Raw genomic sequence first — 21,664 nt, forward strand, 5'->3', positions numbered from 1 at the left:
GAGTGAGACAAGGTCCTGTGGTGCACTAACAGAAGCTTAGGTATGAATGAGAACTAGGTTCAGACCCTAACTCTCATTCACAACATTTATTCATTCACACAGTTGACGTGCATGTATATATCAGATGTGTACTGTGTTCCAGGCCCTGTTGAGGTTATTGGTGATAACTCTTGAGTCCTATCAAGGCTTTTATTAACATCAGTTTTTTTCCCCCCATCCCTCCTCTCATCATAGAGAAGTTTTATTCAACTGGCCCATATTTACCCCACAAATGGCCTTTCTTCAGCACAAAAGCTAGAATAAACTCCCTAGAATTACTCAAATCAGGGGTCAGCACCTGCTGTGGCTCACCTCTCCTCAAACTTGAATAAGCATTTGAATCTCCTAGGGATCATCGAGAAATGCACATTTCCAACTCAATGCACTTGGGATTCTGCATTTCTCACAAGCTCCAAATGGTTAAGCTGCTTCTGGTCCCTGGAGTCTGATGCCCCATCTTCATTGGCTCATTCTTTCCTAAACAGGGAAATTGCAAATAACCAAGGACTAAGGAACAGGCATGATTTGACCCATTGCTTATATAAGGGACCACCATTATCAGGTCTTTCTTTTTTTAATTAACATATAATGCATTATTTGTTTCAGGGGTACAGTTCTGGGATTCATCAGTCTTACACAATTCACAGCACTCACCATAGCACATACCCTCCCTAATGTCCTTCACCCCGCCACCCCATCCCTCCCACCTCTCTCCACTCCAGCAACCCTCAGTTTGTTTTGAGAGACCAAGAGTCTCTTAAGGTTTATCTCCCTCTCTGGTTTTGCCTTGTTTCATTTTTCCTTCCCTTTCTTTATGATTCCCTGTCTTGTTTTTCAAATTCCTCAAATCGGTGAGATCATATGATAATTGTCCCTCTCTGACTGACTTATTTTGCTTAGCATAATACCCTCTAGTTCCATCCATGTCATTGCAAATGGCAGGATTTCATCTTTTTGATGGCTGCATAATATTCCATCACACACACACACACACACACACACACACATACACACACACTACATGTTCATTATCCATTCATCTGTTGATGGACATCTAGGCTCTATCCATAGTTTGGCTATTGTGGACATTGCTGCTATAAACATTGGGGTATATATGCCCCTTCAGATCACTATATTTGTATCTTTGGGGCAAATAAATACCCAGTAGTGCAATTGCTGGGTCATAGGGTAGCTCTATTTTCAACTTTTTGAGGAACCTCCATACTGTTTTCCAGAGTGGCTGTACCGGCTTGCATTCCCACCAAGAGTGTAGGACGGTTCCCCCTTCTCTGCATCCTTGCCAACACCTGTTGTTTATTGACTTTTTTTAGCCATTCTGACTGGTGTGAGGTGGTACCTCACTGTGGATTTGGTTTGTATTTCTCTGATGCCCAGTGATGTTGAGCACTTTTTCATGTGTCCATTGGCCATTTGGATGTCTTCTCTGCAGAAATGTCTGTTCATGTCTTCTGCCCATTTCTTGATTGGATTATTTGTTCTTTGGGTGTTGAGTTTGATAACTTCTTTATAGATTCTGAATACTAGCCCTTTGTCTGATATGTCATTTGCAAATATCTTCTATTCTGTCGGTTGTCTTTTGGTTTTGTTGACTGTTTCCTTTGCTGTGCAAAAGCTTTTCATCTTGATGGAGTCCCAGTAGTTCATTTTTATCCTTGCTTCCATTGCCTTTGGCGATGTTTCTAGGAAGAAGTTGCCATGGCTGAGGTCAAAGAGGTTGCTGCCTGTGTTCTCCTCAAGGATTTTGATAGATTCCAGTTTCACATTGAGGTCTTTCATCCAGTTTGAGTCTCTTTTTGTGCATGGTGCAAGGAAATGGTCCAGTTTCATTCTTCTGCATGTGGCGGTCTAATTTTCCCAACACCGTTTGTTGAAGAGACTGTCTTTTTTCCATTGGACATTCTTTCCTGATTTGTCAAAGATTAGTTGACCATGGAGTTGAGGGTCCATTTCTGGACTCTACTCTGTTCCATTGATCTATGTGTCTGTTTTTCTGCCAGTACTATACTGTCTTGATGATAACAGATTTGTAATAGAGCTTCAAGTCCGGAATTGTGATGCCACCAGCTTTGCTTTTCTTTTGCAACATTCCTCTGGCTATGTGGGATCTTTTCTTGTTCCATATAAATTTTAGGATTATTTGTTCCATTTCCTTGAAAAAAGTTTATGGTATTTTGATAGGGATTGCCTTAAATGTATAGATTGCTTTAGGTAGCATAGACATTTTCACAGTATTTGTTCTTCCAATCCATGAGCATGCAATGTTTTACCATTTCTTTGTGTCTTCCTCAATTCCTTTCATGAGTACTTTATAGTTTTGTGAGTACAGATTCTTTGCCTCTTTGGTTAGATTTATTCCTAGGTATCTTATGGTTTTGGGTACAATTGTAAATGGGATTGACTCCTTAATTTCTCTTTCTTCTGTCTTGTTGGTGTATATAAATGCAACTGATTTCTGTGCATTGCTTTTATATCCTGACACTTTACTGAATTCCTCTATGAGTTCTAGTAGTTTTGGAGTGGAGTCTTTTGGGTTTTCCAGATAAAGTATCATATCATCTGCAAGGACTGAGTATTTGACTTCTTTGCCAATTTGGATGCCTTTAATTTCTTTTTGTTGTCTGATTGCTGAGTAGGACTTCTAGTACTACGTTGAGTAAGAGTGATGATAATGGACAGCACTGCTGTGTTCCTGACCTTAAGGGAAAAGCTGTCAGTTTTTCCCCATTGAGAATATTTGCTGTGGGTTTTTCATAGATGGCTTTTATGATATTGAGGTATATACCCTCTATCCCTATACTGTGAGGAGTTTTGATCAAGAAAGGATGCTGTACTTTGTCAAATGCTTTTTCTGCAACTATTGAGAATATCATATGGTTCTTGTTCTTTTATTAATGTATTATATCACATTGATTGATTTGAGGATGTTGAACCAAACTTGCAGCCCAGGAATAAATCCCACTTGGTCGTGGTGAATAATCTCTTTAATGTACTGTTGGGTCCTATTGGCTAGTATTTTGGTGAGAATTTTTGCATCTGTGTTCATTCAGAGATATTGGTCTGTAATTCTCTTTTTTGATGGGGTCTTTGCCTGGTTTTGGGATCAAGGTAATGCTGGCCTCATAAAATGAGTTTGGAAGTTTTCCTTCCATTTCTGTTTTTTGGGGACAGTTCAGGGGAATAGGTATTAATTTTTCTTTAAATGTTTGGTAGAATTCCTCTGGGAAGCCGTCTGGCCCTAGGCTCTTGTTTGTTGGGAGATTTTTGATGACTGCTTCAATCTCCTTACCGGTTATGGGTCTGTCCAGGTTTTCTATTTCTTTCTCATTCAGTTTTGGTAGTTTACATGTCTGTAGGAATGCATCCATTTCTTCTAGATTGTCTAATTTGCTGGTGTATAGTTGCTCATAATATGTTCTTATAATTGTATTTCTTTGGTGTTGGTTGTGATCTCTCCTCTTTCATCATGACTTTGTTAATTTGGGTCCTTTCTCTTTTCTTTTGGATAAATCTGGCTAAGGATTTATCAATTTTATTTATTCTTTCAAAGAACCAGCTCCTAGTTTCATTGAACTGTTCTATTGTTCTTTTGGTTTCTATTTCATTGATTTCTACTCTGATCTTTATTATTTCTCTTCTCCTGCTGGGTTTAGGCTTCCTTTGCTATTCTTTCTCCAGCTCCTGTAAGTGTAGGGTTAGGTTGTATATTTGAGACCTTTCTTGTTTCTTGAGAAAGGCTTGTATTTCTACATACTTTCCTCTTAGAATTCATAAACACCAAACCAACCCTACAGGAAATATTGAAATCCCAATGATTTTGAACGGTTGTGTTTTCATTTTCATTTGTTTTCATGAATTTTTTCAATTCCTCTTCAATTTCCTGGTTGACCCATTCATTCTTTAGTAGGATGTTCTTTAGCCTCCATGTATTTGAGTTTGTTCCAACTTTCCTCTTGTCATTGAGTTCAAGTTTCAAAGCACTGTGGTATGAAAATACACAGGGAATGATCCCAACCTTTTGGTACCAGTTGAGAACTGATTTGTTACCCAGGATGTGATCTATTCTGGAGAATGTTCCATGCACACTAGAGAAGAACCCGCATTCTGTTGGTTTGGGTTGGAAGGCTTTGAATATACCTATGATGTCCATCTGGTCTAGTGTGTCATTTAAAGCCTTTATTTCCTTGTTGGTCTTTTGCTTAGATGATCTGTTCATTTTAGTGAGTGGGGTGTTAAAGTCTGCTAATATTATTGTATTATTGTCAATGTGTTTCTTTGATTTTGTTTTTAATTGGCTTATATAATTGGCTGCTCCCGTGTTAGGGGCATAGATATTTAAAATTGTTAGATCTTCTTGTTGGACAGACCCTTTAAGTATGATATAGTGTCCTTCCTCATCTCTTATTATAGTCTTTGGTTTAAAATCTAATTTGTCTGATATAAGGATTATTACCTCGGCTTTCTTTTGATGTCCATTAGAATGCTAAATGGTTTTTCACCCCCTTACTTTAAATTTGGAGATGTCTTTGGCTCTAAGATGAGTTTCTTGCATGCAGCATATTAATGGGTTTTGTTTTCTCTTATCCATTCTGATACCTTGTGTCTTTTTTTTTTTAATTTTTTTTTTAAATTTATTTATTTGTTAGAGAGAGAGCAAGCGAGCACAGGCAGACAGAGTGGTAGGCAGAGGCAGAGGGAGAAGCAGGCTCCCCGCGGAGCAAGGAGCCTGATGTGGGACTCGATTCCAGGATGCTGGGATCATGACCTGAGCAGAAGGCAGCTGCTTAACCAACTGAGCCACCCAGGCGTCCCACCTTGTGTCTTTTGATTGGGACATTTAGCCCATTTACATTCAGGGTAATTTTTCAAAGATATGAATTTAGTGCCATTGTATTGCCTGTAAGGTGACTGTTAACTGTATATTGTCTCTCTTCCTGCCTGGTCTATGTTGCTTTTAGGCTCTCTCTTTGCTTAGAGGACCCCTTTCAATATTTCCTGTAGGGCTGTTTTGGTATTTGCAAATTCTTTTAGTTTTTGTCTTGGAAGCTTTTTCAATGACAACCTAGCTGGATATAGTATTCTTGGCTGCATATTTTTCTCATTTAGTGCTCTGAATATATCATGCCAGTACTTTCTGGCCTGCCAGATCTCTGTGGATAGGTCTGCTGCCAGTCTAATATTTCTACCATTGTATGTCACAGACTTCTTGTCCCAAGCTTCTTTCTTAATTTTCTCTTTGTCACTGAGACTTGTAAGTTTTACTATTAGATGATGGGGTGTTGACCCTATTTTTATTGGTTTTGAGGGGAGTTCTCTGTGCCTCCTGGATTTTGATGTTTATTACCTTTGCCAAATTAGGGAAATTCTCTACTATAATTTGCTCCAATATACCTTCTGTCCCTCTCTCTCTTTCTTCTTCTTCTGGGATTCCAATTATTCTAATAGTGTTTTGTGTTATGGTATCACTTATTTCTTGAATTCTCCCCTCCTGGTCCAGTAGTTATTTGTCTCTTTTGCTCAACGACTTTATTCTCCATCATTTGGTCTTCTATATCACTAATTCTCCCTTCTGCCTCATTCATCCTAGCAATAAGAGCTCCCATTTTTTATTGCATCTCATTTATAGCCTTTTTAAAATTTCAACTTGGTTAGATTTTAGTTCTTTTATTTCTCCACAAAGAGATTCTCTAGTATCCTCTATTCTTTTTTTCAAGCCCAGCTAATATCTTTATAATCATCATTCTGAACTCTAGTTCCAACATTTTACTAATGTCTGTATTGATTAAGCCCCTGGCAATTGGTACTGCCTCTTGCTCTTTTTTATTCCTTGAGGTGAGTTTTTCCATTTTGTGGAAAAAGAAGAAGAACAGATGAATGAGGGAACACAATGCTAAAAGGATAACAATGACCCCAGAAAAATATACCCTAAACGAATTAGAAGAGACCTGCAACCGGGGGTAGGGGGAATGGAGGGAATGGGAGAAAGGGGAAAAAAAAAAGAAGAAGAAAAGAATATGATCAGGCTGGTAAATAAAAAAGAGCCATATGCTAGATTTGGGGTATATTTTGGTCTGTTAGAAGAAACTGCCTCCCAAAATTTAAAGAAAGAAACATTTATATATATACAAAAATAAGGGTAAATACAATGAAGGGATGGAATATGACTGCAAAGATGAAAATTTTAAAAAGATTTTAAAAGGAATTGATAAGATAAGACGTTGGTTGAAAAAAGAAAGAAAAAAATTAAGAGAAAAGGGGGCAGGAAGAATGCGATTAGGCAGGAGACTAGAATAAAGTTATATAGTAGATTTACGGGTATATTTTGGTCTGTTAGAAGAAACTGTATCCCAAAATTTTAAAGAAAGAAAAATTTTTATATATGCAAAAAAATAAGATTAAGTACAATGAAGGGATAGAATATGAATGTAAAAATGAAAATTAAAAAATAAAAAAATAAAAAAAATTAAAAAATTAAAAAAAATGAAAATTAAAAAAGAAATTTAAAAAAAGTATTGGTAACATAAGATGTTTAAAATAGAAAAAAAGAAAAATTCCAAAAAGAAAGAAAAAAGAGACATAAAAAATTAAAGAAAATTTAAAAAATTTAACTTTGGAAGACTAAGGACTCTTGGGGAAAAAGCCTTGAGTTCTATGTGTTGCTTTCCCTAGCTCTGGAGTTCTGCAGTTCTCATTTATTGGTGAACTTGGTCTTGGCTGAATGCTCTAACTGATTTTCTAGGAGAGGCACCTGTTGCAGTGATTCTCAAATGTCTTTGCCAGAGGTGGAATTGCACCACCCTTGCCGGGGGCCAGGCTAAGCAATCTGCTTGGGTTTGCTCTTGGGAGCTTTTGTTCCCTGAACGCTTTCCATAGATCTTTGGGGGAGGAGAATGAAAATGGCGGCCTCCCAATCTCTGGCTTAGATGAGCCGAGAGCTCAGGGCCCTGCTCCTCAGTGCACCCTCAGAGAAAAGCAGTCAATCCCTCCCATCTCTCTGGTCTCTGGCTGCACTCTGTAACTACCTAGGCTGTGACTGATTATTTCTATCTCTGGTGCATGGCCCCTTTTGGAGTCTCCAAACCCAGCCAATTCCTGCAGTGCACTCCTGTGCCACTCCTCCCGGAGGAGGAAGGAGGAGTCTCCCTGGATCTGCCACTTGTGGGGTCTCTGCTTAAAGAGCAGTGGCTGGACTGCGCCATGGATCACGGTTTAAGATAACCCCGAACTGAGAGCCCCCTCCTTAGCTCTGCCTCTGCAGCCAGCTTTCCTGCTCCCATACCTGAGAGCCCTGCCACACTTAGGCACCCCCAGTCTTTGTGTGACCCCATGGGTCCTGAGACCACACTGTCCCAGTGAGTATTCCACCTCCTGCTGAGCCACTGGAGAGACATCCTTCAGCAGAGGAGACTTCTGAAAGTTCCAATTTTGTGCTCCACTGCTCTACAGATTGCTGGGAGCTGGGCCCTTCCCTGTGGTCTATCTTCCTGTATATTGCCTTGGATTCACTTCTCTCCATATCCTACCTTCCAGAAAATGGTTGTTTTTCTGTTCCTAGAATTGCTGGTCTTCTTCTCTTCGATTTCCTGTTGAGTCTGTAGGTGTTCAGGATGGTTGATAACTATCTAGCTGGAGTCCTGGGACCTGATGATATTTAGGTCTTCTACTCTTCCATCATCTTGTTCCTCTAACATCAGTTTTTTTTAAGTTTTGAAAATTAACTTTAGACATAGACTTCTCTGCTCGCTTTGGCAGCACATATAGACATAGACTTCTCTGTATTTTTCAGCATTTTGTGCTCCTCATTTTTGTAGCAAATTCACCAAAGAAAGAAGATCCTGGTTAAATAATATATTACCTTACTGATCAAATTAGCTCAAATCAGATCACTGACTGCATACCCAATCTCCAAAGCAATCTCCAGATAAATAAGAGAATTACAATTTTGTATTTAATGATATTGCAGTATCTTTCTTGACATGTTAAGGCCAATCAGTTGAGAGCCTTCATGGTTATTCCAAGAGTTATGAATGCAAGTGTGACTGCAAACACCCCTTTCACTGGTAGGAGAGAGATGTGGTACTAACAAGCGCTTTTGTGTTTTCACAGGTTATGGTTTTGTAGATTTTGACAGTCCTGCAGCTGCACAGAAAGCAGTAGCATCTCTCAAGGCAAATGGCGTGCAGGCACAGATGGCCAAGGTAAGACTGGGGTTCAGATGTTTTTTCTTTTGTGATCTTATATTTCTCCATTATTGTGAGCAGAATCGGAACTGGAGATTGCAATGATTTGGATTATATTTACTTGGTAGGGAAAACAAGAAACCTTCTAATAGCTTTGGCTTGGAAGAACCTGGCTGGTTTATTTCATTGTTTTCTGTGTATATTTCTGTGTATATTTATTAATGAGTTCTTTTGTTTTGGTGAACTCATTAGCACTTTAAGGGCACTTGTGAAGCGCTCTGTTATGCCTGAAAAGAGTATGTGTGTATGTGTGTCTAGGGCTTTCACAAGTAAACTGTTTGGGAGTAGTATGATTCTCAGCAAGCTGTCATTGGTAAACTGTGCTACAAAACTGTTCACTCTCATGTTGGGGAGAGATGAAGGTTGAATAATAAGGTTGTATGATTTATGCAGGAAAATGAGTTTAACCAAAACATACATTGTCTGTATTGCTAGAATTTCACCTTGGCCTTTACAGTTAGTTTTACTAGGTGATAATCTCCTTGATATTAATAACTTCCAATACTCATTTGTTGTTATGTAGCACAAGTAGTTCGGAGCTTTCTATCTGAAGTCATAATGCATTTTTGTATTCAACAAAATAAATAAGAGCATTTTAAATAGTTTTGAATTTTGACTGCAGTGGTAGTTACAAGAATCTACACATGTGATAAAATGGTGTGGAACTATACATGCATATCAGTATCAACTTCCTGGTTTAGATATTTTACTATAATTATGTAAGATCCAAACTTTGAGGAAACTGGGTGAAGGGTACATGTGATCTCTTTATTCTAGCTTTGCAACTTGATGTAAATGTATGATTAGTTTCAAATAAAAAGTCTAAGAAAAACGTTTATAGCATATAGATGCTTGATACATTTCTGCTTCAAGTTAATGGTCATTTTGGATTTGATCATATGCAAATATATTTTTAAATAATTTTCTGATTACTATTACTAAATTTGTTTGTCTCTGGATTCTCAAAAGTTAGGTAGAAGAGCCAACAGATCTTGAAATTCAGACCTATTGCATTTGGGCCATCTTCATGTATACTCTTACCCTTAACTATTCCCTAAGAACTGAGTGATATAGCAACCAAGTCATCAAACCTCCAGTCATTTGGATTTTGTTATGGTTGCAAACATTCCCTGACAATATTTTCCAATTTCAACCTGAGATAGCCAGAGGTGGGATGTTTGGTTTTCTTCATCTTCCGTGTCTTTTAGCAAGCTGATACCACTCATATCTGTTAATCTTTGGTTGTGGGTCACTTCCCACAAAGATTACTTTGGTGAACTCATTGCCCTTTATGATATGTTGGTTGTTTTTCAAGGCTATCTATATTAGAACTTGAATTCTTTCAGCTATGTAATGCATTCCTTATCAAGACTGCCTGGAAGCTTTGAATTTGGTCATGAACTAAGAGTGATGAAGTTAATATTTGTAATTAATAAGGAGATTACCTACATGTCTTGGTTTAAAGGTCACTTGGCAAAAGAGTCAAGTTACCTGGCAACTTAAGCAGGCATTATGCTCAGGAAACAGATGGTAAAATATAGTTGCTCAGTACATGCAAAATATAAAATTTGAAATTGGATTAAAAGACAACTGACAGGAAAATCATCATAAAAATGCTTATAAAATTATTATTAGAATATCTTTGATTTATTTTATTGATGGACTAACGAGTTTTGGAAATTGCTAGGTTGTGGTAGTTTGGAAATCATAAATACAGGGTATGCAATCTCGACCGTTTCAAATGTTCTGAGAAAAAAAATAATATATGTGTAGTTTTACTCGTTGGGTTAAAATCACTGTCATCTTGCACAACAGGCAAAGAAAGTTGGCATTGATTTTAAAACTACTGAGGAGCGATTATGACTATTTTTTCTCTGTGTCTGAGCATTCGGGTACAGAAGGAATCTCTGTCCATCTCACTCTCTCATTATACACACATACACACACACACATTCACACACGTACGCACATACACCAATCACTGACCTCTCACCTAAATAGGAGGCTATCAAAGGGAATATATTTAAAGAGCTTCTAAAAACTGTTATTCATTATAGGCAGCATTCTTATCATTAGCCCACGCCCAACATACACTTCACAATGTACGATGTAAGGAGATTCCAACTGAAATGTTTACAGGCACTTATTTTATTTCTGGAGTTGCTGAAAGATTTCTGCCTTATCAATTATGCTGTCTGTGGAGTAAATTCTTCTTCTTCTTTTTCTTCTCACAGACTTTGAATCTAAAGCCCAGAGCTTTAGATCCACATCTGCGTACTAGAAAACTTTCAGCAGTAAATGGCTCTGTAATTTAACTACCCAGAAGCAAATAAATAGCCTCCCTTTGACAATGAAATGGAACAAGCTTGACCACCTGTATTAGCAGATTTCTCACTGAGCTATTGGATTTCATGGCCTTTTCCCCCCCTTTGTCCTGGTGATAACTATAATTTATTATCATATAAACCTGCAGTCTGCAGGGTGTGTGAAACTTGCACTATATTTTTTGTCATTTAAGTATCTACTGAATCGCCTCCTGCATCCTTGTTCTTATCAATATCCTAGGATGTAGGTTGTGGTGCTACATTTTAAAGACTCCAGGATTTTAAAGCAAAAATGCGACAAATAATCTGGGTTCCCAATAGCAACCTGGAATGAACATGAAACTCTCCAAGGGAATCACTCTAGCTAACTTATTCCAGTGTGTGCATATGAAAAATTCAACTGATTTGTCAACTAAGAAGAATCAAACAATAAATCATCCAGTAAGTGGTAATTGATTAATAATGTATAACCATTAACACAGACTAACATTTTCTGTATACTTGCTGTTCTGTCAAAAAGAGTTTTTCAGGATCAAAGGAAATGTTTCTTTGAGGAGAGCAGATTTGGAATATTTTAGTAATACATAGTGGTTAAGAGTGTAGGTTTGGAGAGAGAGAAACTTGGCCTTGAATTTTGGCTCTGATGCCACCTGGATGTGTGGCTTTGGCTAAGTTATTTAAATATCTCTTAAACTCTCGAATAATAATACTCAGGTTATGGGACTAAGGACATCTGTCAGAATTAATTTAAAAAAATACATAAAGAATTTAGGATGGTGCTTAGTTATACCAAGAATTCAATAAATGTTAATTATTCAATGAATGTTGTTATTCATTAAATTCAAAGTTGTTACTGAAACTTCTATAAATTCTAACACTTGTTTTAAGTGGTATGTCATTACAAAACAGTCTCTTGAGAAATATAATAAATGATATCAACAAACATTTTTATTACATGCTAAGTGTCAGGCACTGTGCTAGATGTTGGAGAATCAAGTTGAATAAAACCTCTCTTATTCTGAATCTTTATGTTTGGTCTATCTCCTGGGATTGCTACTGGATTGCTCTGGATTAAGAATATTGGCTGTTATGGTTCTTGCCAACCTCAAAGTATTGAGAAGAAAATCATTGGCTGAGGAATGCGTCTCTGTAAGCATAAATAGAAAAGAGCTGGAGAAAAACCAGCAAAGAACAGCTTTACCTTGTAGGTGTCTATTTTCTTATCAATAAGAAGGTCGTAGATAGGCAGCAAAGGGCAAATGCTTTGGTACACCCTCAAGGATCAAGGCTTCTCTGCCATTCATCATGGGTGGCTTTCATCTGTACGTTTATGTTGTTTCTAAAGCCTATATAGCATATCCACATCTTAGCCAGGAAAAACAAAATGACAAAGGAATCTGAAGCTGAAGCTGATGGATCGTTCTGGCTGATTCTGTCCTTTTAAAAGGCATTCCAGAGAGGTGCCTGGGTGGCTCAGATGGTTAGGCATCTGCCTTCTGCTCAGGTCATGATCTCAGGGTCCTGGGATGGAGCCCTGCATAGGGCTCTCTGCACAGTGGGGAGTCTGCTTCTCCCTCTCTCTCTACTGTTCCCCCTGCTTGTGCTCTCTTGTTCTTTCTGTTAAATAAATAAATAAACTTTTGAAAAATAAAAAAAAAATAATAATAAAATAAAAGCTTTCCCAGAATATTAACTTAGGCCCAACTATTTATATCATAATGGCCCAAACTGAGTCATATGGTTGCCCCCTTAGCTGCAAAAGAGTCTGGGATTATGCATAATTTAGCTTCCTCACCTCTAGTAGAGTAAATTAAAAATAGTTCATCTTTTTGGCTGTCCAACATCCATTACACCATTCTTCCCATTTATACATTTTGGGTGGCATGCGTTTATTCCTTCCCTAAAAGAGCCTACCTCAGAGCCTCATCCTATAATCACATCTGGTGATGTCATCATCCCTAACAGGCTCAGACATGGTTGCTCCTCATGGCTTAACACTCATTAGCTTAAAAGATGAGTTATCTGTCCCAACTTCCACAGTAAAGAACAGCAGAGAAAAAGGTAAGATACATGAAACTAAAGGAAAACCACCATTCAGGGACAGAGGGAATGGGAAATAAGCAGAAGTAACCAGTTGCTAGCTCACACCAAATCCTGGGGGCAGGAATAGAATTCTAGCTTTGTCCGTGCAGCACGTTCACTGGTTAGCCAGTCATATAATCCCTGCCTGCCGTATAGAGAGGGCTTTCTTGCCCATTTTTTCCCCATGGCCACACTGAGGCCTCCCTGAAAGGCTATATAGCTTTAGAAACTGAGTTTTCCTGAACGGAAATTTGGAGGCTCTGGAATGGCTCTACATATTTTGTGTTAGCAATTATTATCAACCAAGCCCTGAGCTATTTCAAGTTTAGCAGGCCTCTTTCTTACTTTCTGTCTGTCAATTCTGAACACAAGTAAACAGAATACATCTCTTTCTAGATGAAAAGTCCACAGGGAAGGAGCCACTGCCTCCTCAGGGCCCTTAACAAAAGCTTTTTCAGGTCTACTCTTAGGGATGCTATTCCAATCACCAAAGGTGATTTACCTCACTGTGGGATATGTAGAATAAATTAAAGTTAAGCAATTGCAAAAGAGATGAAGTGTCTAACAGAATGTCAAGCACATCAGGGATAGTATAAAAATCCCATGTCAACTATGGCAGAGAACCATATTGGGACCAGAGGAAAGAATTTCTCTTCCATAAATTAATAACCTGAATAGCAGTTCTCTTCCAGGAAAAAAAAAAAGAAATTAAAATGAGTGTTCTTTTTTTTTTTTCACTCAAGATCAGAAGAGATAAAAAATGAAAAATCAATGAATATATGAAAATAAATTCTGTAAATTCTAATATGTATATGCATAAACTTAATTTAAAAATGCATTACCCCAGGGGTGCCTGGGTGTCTCAGTGGGTTAAAGCCTCTGCATTTGGCTCAGGTCATGATCCCAGGGTCCTAGGATCAAGACCCACATTGGGTTCTCTGCTCAGCAGGAAGCCTGCTTCCCCCCTCTCCCTCTGCCTACTGTGATCTCTGTCTGTCAAATAAATAAATAAAATCTTTAAAAAAAAAATACATTACCCCAGGGACACCTGGGTGGCTCAGTCAGTTATGAGTCTGCCTTAGGCTCAGGTCACGATCCCAGGGTCTTGGGATAGAGTCCCACATCGGGCTTCCTGCTCAGCAGGAAGTCTGCTTCTTTCTCTGCCTGCTGTTCCCCCTGCTTGTGCTCACTTCCTCTCTGTCTCTCTCAGTCTAATAAATAAAATCTTTAAAAAAAGAAAACAAAACAAGAAACTTAAAAAAAAAATACATTACCCCAGTTGTTAGTATATAACCCTAATAGTTAAAGTCTAGTAGAAGAATTTTAGTTAATGAATGAAGGCCTACTTTATAGAATATTCTAGAAAAAAAATTTAACTTTAACCACTAGCCTTATGATGTGGGTTGTTATCAACCAAAGCAACTCTTCTGAATGCACAGACACATGCTGGACTTCATCAGCCAGACTCCTGTCATCTAAGGCCCTATTAACAGTCTCTGCTTTTACCATCCCTAGGTTTATGAGAGCAAGTTATTTGATGTCCATGGGTCACTGTAGTGGGGTTGGGTCTTGTTTGTTCAGCCAAACAAGGAAGCTTCTCAGAGGCTCTTGTGTAGGAAGGAGAGAAGCATCATTCAAAGGCAAATTCAGTAGGCAATAGAGGTAATCCTGCCTCCTGAGACTGGGTGGGAAACTCAATCAATACTTAATATAATGATGGGAAAATTCTGTCTGGGGATGCTAATATCCTAAAAATAAAGTCCAGGTGTTTTTGTTTTGTTTTGTTTTGTTTTCAACAAAATCAAAGGATCAGAGAAGCGTATATACTATCATTTGTCCATATCCCAAAATGTGTCTCAGAGGGATGAAGGGATTTAGCCTAACATTTAGGTAGAAATCTCTTTCATTCTCTTAGTTTTTCAACACATTTATGTTGAACACCTTCTATGTACAAGATTGCTCTGTATGCTAAAGATATAGCATTGAACCAGTTTTATGAAGATTACATTCTTCTGGTGGAAGGCAGAAAATAAACAAAAGAAATACAGTATGTTAGTAAGAAGTGGCTCTAAGACAATTAAAAGAGGTTATGGATACTAAATATATAGGAGATGAGGATGGTGGTTGAAGGTTGGGCTGAGATGCATTTTAGATAGAGAGGTCAGGGAGAGTGTCTCTGATGAAGTAATATTTGAACAGAGATCAAAAAGAAGTGAGGAGAGCAATTTACAGTATAATCTCATAATAAGAGATTGTTATGAAAATTTTTTCTATAATAATTCAAAGTAGAGCAGAATTTTCAGTGAGCCAACACGTCTGCGTTTTGTTATCATCTCTATCCCACACCATCTTAATAATGGAAGAGATGAATACACCACAATCACTTCCTCCTTTATTTTTTTTTTGTGGGAGTTCTCTGGTTTCAACCTATCATAATGGTGCATTTCTCAGAATATATGTTTTCATATGAATCAAGTTCTAATTTAGTCAGTAAATACTTTCTTCCAGTACTTAACTTCTTCAAATTGTGTTGTTCTGTTGTACTGGTGGATGTAAAGAGATCATCTTTACATCATGTAAAGAGATGATCTCCTTACATCCATGACAAGATACCCTATACCACTGTCATGAAGTGTTCTTTAAATAACTGTAATTCTAAAGAGTGGCAGTCCAATGTTGGTTTTAGCACAGTTCATTACTTTTGGATGACTGATGCCATGTAATGAAAACCTTGCTCTGTGTCATTTCCTAAAATGAATCTTTGTGTCACATGCTCTTGTGAAAGACATTTCCAACAGAAGAACATCTCTCACAAACACCACATATTATTTTTCCTCATGATGGAGATTTTTGAAGTTGTCAGTAAAAGAAAAACTAGTGGCTGCTCTTTCACAGGTCTGTAAAATATTTGTGAGTGCCTGCTTGGTTGGCTATGGCAACTTACCTCATTTTTTTTTCCTTTTTTTTTTATCCTAATGCTGAATGCAGGGATACAAAACCCAATATTTAAGTTGTCAGGGTTGATCTTAATCCTATTTGTTAATTATTTGAAGTTTTTGAAGCAGAATCCTCTGAAATTAAATATTTGTATTAGCTTCTACAAAATGATTTACATAATCAGGTTGTGGGTGCTACCCTGTGCTTTTGCAAGTACTCCACTATATTCTCTTTGGTGAAATGGTGGGTATGTGCTCTAATTGAATTTCCTGCCTTCCTAACATTTGACAAAAACACAAATCAGTGAAAAAATTTGCCTTAAATTGTGTTGTAAATCGAGGTCTCTATCAGGTGTTCAGATACGTTTTTACTGCAGGATGTTGGTGGACTACAAGTTCTCTTCAATTTGCAAGAAATATCAACTCTTTCATCCTACCTCTCTGAACAGAATGTAACCACAGGGTGATCTCAATCAATGGCTCATTTCTTGATATACTGTTAAGAAGTAATACTGAACAGTCTCCATTCTTGGCTTTAATCATTTATTCTTAAAATTGGAAGGAAAAGATCCTGTCTCCGGTCCCCATTGTGGAGGACTGAAGGGACCTAATTAAAAGCATCACTTTGTCCCATGTAGATTCTGATTCCATTGAGAAAATTAAAGAACATCAAATTGAAACAATAAAACAAAAGAAAACTATTGATTCAATTACTGGTAGTCCTGTATTAGGAAATGTGGCTTAGGTTTATGAGGAAGTGAGTCTTTAAATATTGAACGCCAAATTTAGTTTAGCCATGCAGTCACAACAAGGGCCAGAGAAGTATGGGCCTCCTGTAAAAGGGATAAAGGTGTGTTGTATCACTAGACCTAGAAGAAGATAGTGAATTTGTTGTCAGCTGGATCTCAAGGAGAAGGGAGGGAGCAAATGAGTCACCTTTACTGAGTTCTTGCTCTCAAACTCACCAGTCAGGTAAATCACTACTCTTCCCATCTGGGAATATTACATAAGTGAACAAATAAGAAAAGGGCCAGGAGTATCATACCATTATCCTTCCATATGAAAATACTGTGAGAAGGGCTGGAAGCTTCTCTCGCTGGCTGACTCTAAATGCTTTTTGTATCTTGTTTTGAAGTGTACCTTAAAGAAAATTACTGAATGAATTGTAACATTAGAATTATATGTTATATATTTATTCTTAGTAGTTTAACATCCTAGCATGGAGAAATCTGCTGAGTACCGAGGCATGTGATCTACCTTGTTTCTACATTTACCACTGATATGCTGTGGAACTTTCGTCAAGTCCCTTAACGGTATCTATTCTAAAAGAGGCAAGGAAACAGACAACAGGATGTACGGGGCAAAGGAAATTACATTTCTTTTTCTTTTAATTGAAGTAGTTGATATAAAATGCTATACTAGCTTCAGGTGTACAGTATAGTGATTGAGTAACTCTCTCTCTTTCTCTTCTTTTCTTTCTTTTTTTTTTTTTTTTGGACAACTCTTTATGTTATGCTGTGCTCACCACATGTGTAACTATCCTCTATCACCATGTGACATTATTACAATACCATTGACTGTATTCTCCACACTGTCCCTTTCATCCCCATGGCTTATTCTTTCCGTAACTGGAAGACTTTACCTCCCACTGCCCTTCACCCGTTTTGCCCATCCCTCTAGCCCCCTCCCCTCTGGCAACCATCAGTTTGTTCTCTGTTTTCTTGGGTCTACTGTTTTGTTTGTTTGGTTGTCTGATTTTATCTATAAGTGAAATCATATAGTATTTGTCTTTCCCTGCCCAATTTATTGCACTTAGAATAGTACACTCTACCTGCTTTATGCTAGTAAACAAGTGTTTACAGTTATTATATCACTTAATCCCTACTAGGATCCTACAAGATAGATATTATTATCCCCATTTTACAGATGAAGTAACAAGGGATAATCTAGTTCCACGATGGTAGTCAATGGTGATGCTAGCTTTGAACCCAAGCCAGTTGGGTTCCAAAGCCTTGTTCTATGTAAGAAAAGTGTAAAACTACAAATGCTTCTCTTTAGTCTCTTTACTGGTGATTGGATATTTGATTTCCTTTTTGTACCCAGCTTTATTGAGATATAATTGACATAGAGCATTGTGTCAGTTTAAGGTATACAATGGGATGGTTTGATATGCTTAATATATTGCAAAATGATTATCACAGTAGGATTCGTTAACACCATGATCACCTCACATAATTACCACTTCCTTTTTTTGTAGTGAGAACATTTAAGATCTACCTTCTGAGAAATTTTCAAGTATATAATGCAATATTATATTAAGTATAGTCACCGTGTTCTACATTAGATTCCCAGAAATTACTCATCTTATATAACTGGTATTTTGTATCCTTGACCAACATTTCCTCATTTTCCTTAGCCTCCAGCCCCTGACAACCATTATACTGTGTTTCTGTGAATTCAGCTTTTTAATATTCCACATATAAATGATATCACAGTGTTTGTCTTTCTCCATCTGACTTATTTTACCTAGCAAAATGTCCTCAAGTTCTATCCATGTTGTCACAAATGGCAGGATTTCCTTTCTCTCACAGCTGAAGAATATTCCATTGTATATATAAACCATATCTTCTTTATCCATTCATTCATACATGGATATTTAGGTTGTTTTTATACCTTGGGTATTGTGACTAATGCTGCAGTTAACGTGGAGGGAAGATATCTTTTTGTCATTCTGTCTTCATTTTCTTTGGATGTATATCCAGAAGTGGGATTTCAGGATCATAGTCCTATTTTCTTAATATTTTGAGGAACTTCCATGCTGCTTTCCATAGTGGGTATACCAATTTACATTCCCACCAACAGTGCACAAGAACTCTCTTTTCTCCATATCCTCACCAACACTTGTTATCTCTTATCTTTTTCATGATAGCCATTTTAACATGGGAGGTAGTATTTCATGGAGGTTTTGATTTACGTTTTCCTAATAATTAGTGATGTCAAGTATCTTTTCACGTACCTGTTAGCCATTTTAATGTTCTTATTGTAAAAACATGTTTATTCAGTTCTTATACCTATTTTTTAATTTTTTAAAAAAATTTATTTTGCTATTGAATTACAGGAGGTGCTTATATATTTTAGATATTAACCCCTTTGTAGATAGATGACATTTACAACCCATCTATCCCATTCTATTGATTGTCTTTTCATTTTGTTCTTTCTTTTGTGATGTGGGAGCTATTTCAGTTTGATGCAGTCCTGCCTATTTCTTTTTGCTTTTGCTCCTAGTGCTTTTGGTGTCATATTAAAAAAACTTGTTGCTGAGACCAGACCCAAGGAGATTTTCCTTATATTTTCTTCTAGGAGTTTTATGGTTTCTAGATTTATGTTTAAGTCTTTAATCCATTTCAAGTTAATTTTTGTGAGTCACTTAATATAGGAGTCCAATATCATTCTTCTGGATGTAATTACCCAATATTCCCAACATCATTCATTGAAGAGATGATATTTTCTCCAATGAGTATTTTTGGCTCCTTGTTAAAGATTATCAGACTGTAAATGCTAGGGTTTATTTGTGGGCTCTAGATTCTATTTCACTGGTTTGTGCATGTATTTTGATGCCATTACTATACTATTTGATTACCATAGCTTTGTAATATGGTTAAAATCAGAAAATGTGATTTCTACAGATTTGTTTTTCTTTCTCAGAAGATTATTTTGACTCTTCAGTGTCTTATCTGGTTCCATATGATTCTTGGATTTTTTTTCTATTTTTTTGAAAAATTACCATTGAAATTTTGATGGGGATTGTATTGAATTTATTGAGTGAACATGGGAAACCTTTTTATTTATTTGTGTTTTCTTCAGTTTCTTTCAACAAAGTTGTAGATTTTAGTGTCCATAGATCTTTCATCTTTCGGGTTAAATTTATTACTAAGTATTTTATTCCTTTTGATGCTATTCTGAATGAGATTGTTTCCCTTATTTATTTTTCAGGAAATTCATTGTTAGTGTATAGAAAAGCTAATTTCTGTATGTTGATCTTGTATCCTACAACTTTACTGAAATTGTTTATTAGTTTAAATAGTTTTTTTTTTTTTTAAGATTTTTTTTTTTTATTTTATTTGACAGAGATCACAAGTAGGCAGAGAGGCAGGTAGCGAGAGGAGGAAGTGAGAGGAGGAAGCAGGCTCCCCGCTGAGCAGAGAGCCCGATGTGGGGCTCGATCCCAGGACCCTGGGATCATGACCTGAGCCGAAGGCAGAGGCTTTAACCCACTGAGCCACCCAGGCGCCCCTAGTTTAAATAGTTTTTCAGTGGAATCTTTAGGATTGGCTGTATATAAGACCATTTTGTCTGTAAACAGAGATGGTTTTACTTATTTCTTTTCCACTTTATGTGACTTTTATTTCTTTTTCTTGCCTAATTGCACTATTATTATGCAGTATTATTATACAGAAATTCCAGTATTATTTTTGAATAAAGGCTGTAAGAATTGGCATCCTTTTCTTGTTCCTGATCTTAGAGGAAAAGTTTTCAGCATTTCACCATTGAGTATGATGTTAAAATGAGCTTTATTTTATGGCCTTCATTATGTTAAGGTATATTCCTTCCATATCCATGTTGTCTAGAGTCCATATTATGAAATGATGTTGTATTTTGCCAAATGCTTTCTCTGCATCTGTTGAGAGATTATGTGATTTTTATCTTTTGTTCTATGAATGTGGTGTATCACATTCTTTTTTCATCATTTCATTTTGAGCTTCTGTGTGTCCTTAAAACTGAAATGAATCTCTTATAGGCAGCAAATAGCTGGATCTTGATTTTAATCCAGTCAGCCATGCTAAGCCTTTTGTTTGGAGAATTTAATCCATTTACATTTAGGGTAATCATTGATAGTTAAAGACCTTCTGAAGTCATCTTAAATGTTTCCTGGCTGTTGTGTGGTTCCCATGTTCCTTTCTTCCTTTCTTGCTGTCTTTCTTTGTGAGTTGATGATTGTCTTTAGTGGTACACTTTAATTCCCTTCTCTTTATATATTGTGTTTCTACTATAGGTCTTTGTTTTGTGGTTATCATGAAGCTTACATAAAACATCTTAGAGATAAGATATTTATTTTATGCAGATAACAACTTAACTTTGACTACATACAAAAACTCTTTACTTCCCTCCTTTTATGTTTTTGATGTCACAATTTACCTCTTTTAATACTATGTAGTCACTAAAAAGTTATTATATTTGTATCATGATTATTGTAAATTATTTTGTTCTTTAATCTTTTTATTAGAGTTAAGTGGTTAACACACCACCATATTACAATATTAGAGTATTCTGAATTTGACTGTATATTTCCCTTTATCAGTGTCTTCTATATTTTCATATGCTTTTATGTTACTAATTAGTGTCCTTTCATTTCATCTTGAATAACTTCTTTTAGCATTCTTGTAAGTCAGGTTTAGTGGTGATGAACTGGCTAAGCCTTATGGTGCCTGGGAATGATTTTATATCTTCCTAATTTCTGAAAGAAAATTTTATCAGAAAAAGTATTCTTGGTTAACCTGTTTTCTTTCCTTTGTTTTTGTTTTTTGTCCCTGCTCCCCTCGCCCATCACCAGCACTTTAGATATATTATCTCACTTTCTCTGGGCCTGTAAGATTTCTGCTGAGAAATCCACTGATAATCTTGTGGAGATTCCTCTATAAGTCACAAGCTTCTTTTTTCTACCTGTTTTAAGATTCTCTTTATCTTTGATTTTTGACAGTTTCATTATAAAGTGTTAGAGAAGATAATTTTTTAAAAATTATTTATTTACTTACTTGATAGAGAGAGAGAGAGAGCATGAGCAGGGGGAGGGGCAGAGGGAGAAAGAGAATATCAAGCACTCCATGCTAAGCATGGAGCTTGATGCTGGGCTCAGTATCATGACCCTAAGATCATCATCTAAGCTGAAATCAAGAGTTGGACACTTAACTGATTGAGCCAACCAGGCGCCCCAGAGATCACTTTAAATTACATTTATTTGGGGACC

The 21,664-nt window shown here is 36.9% G+C and overlaps 1 protein-coding gene across 1 annotated transcript in view; it reads left to right on the forward strand.

Annotated features, from left to right (window-relative positions):
• Positions 1–21,664, forward strand: part of RBMS3 (RNA binding motif single stranded interacting protein 3) — a gene marked incomplete at its 3' end in the record, with an annotated part of 652,820 nt that overhangs the window by 285,269 nt on the left and 345,887 nt on the right. Inside the window, exon 4 of the mRNA XM_080808724.1 lies at positions 8,164–8,255. Coding sequence (XP_080664850.1) covers positions 8,164–8,255 — 92 coding nt within the window. The remainder of the gene's footprint in view (positions 1–8,163; positions 8,256–21,664) is intronic.

This window comes from Martes martes (genome assembly GCF_963455335.1).
Source record: "Martes martes genome assembly, chromosome: 1".
Classification (NCBI taxonomy): Eukaryota; Metazoa; Chordata; class Mammalia; order Carnivora; family Mustelidae; genus Martes; species Martes martes.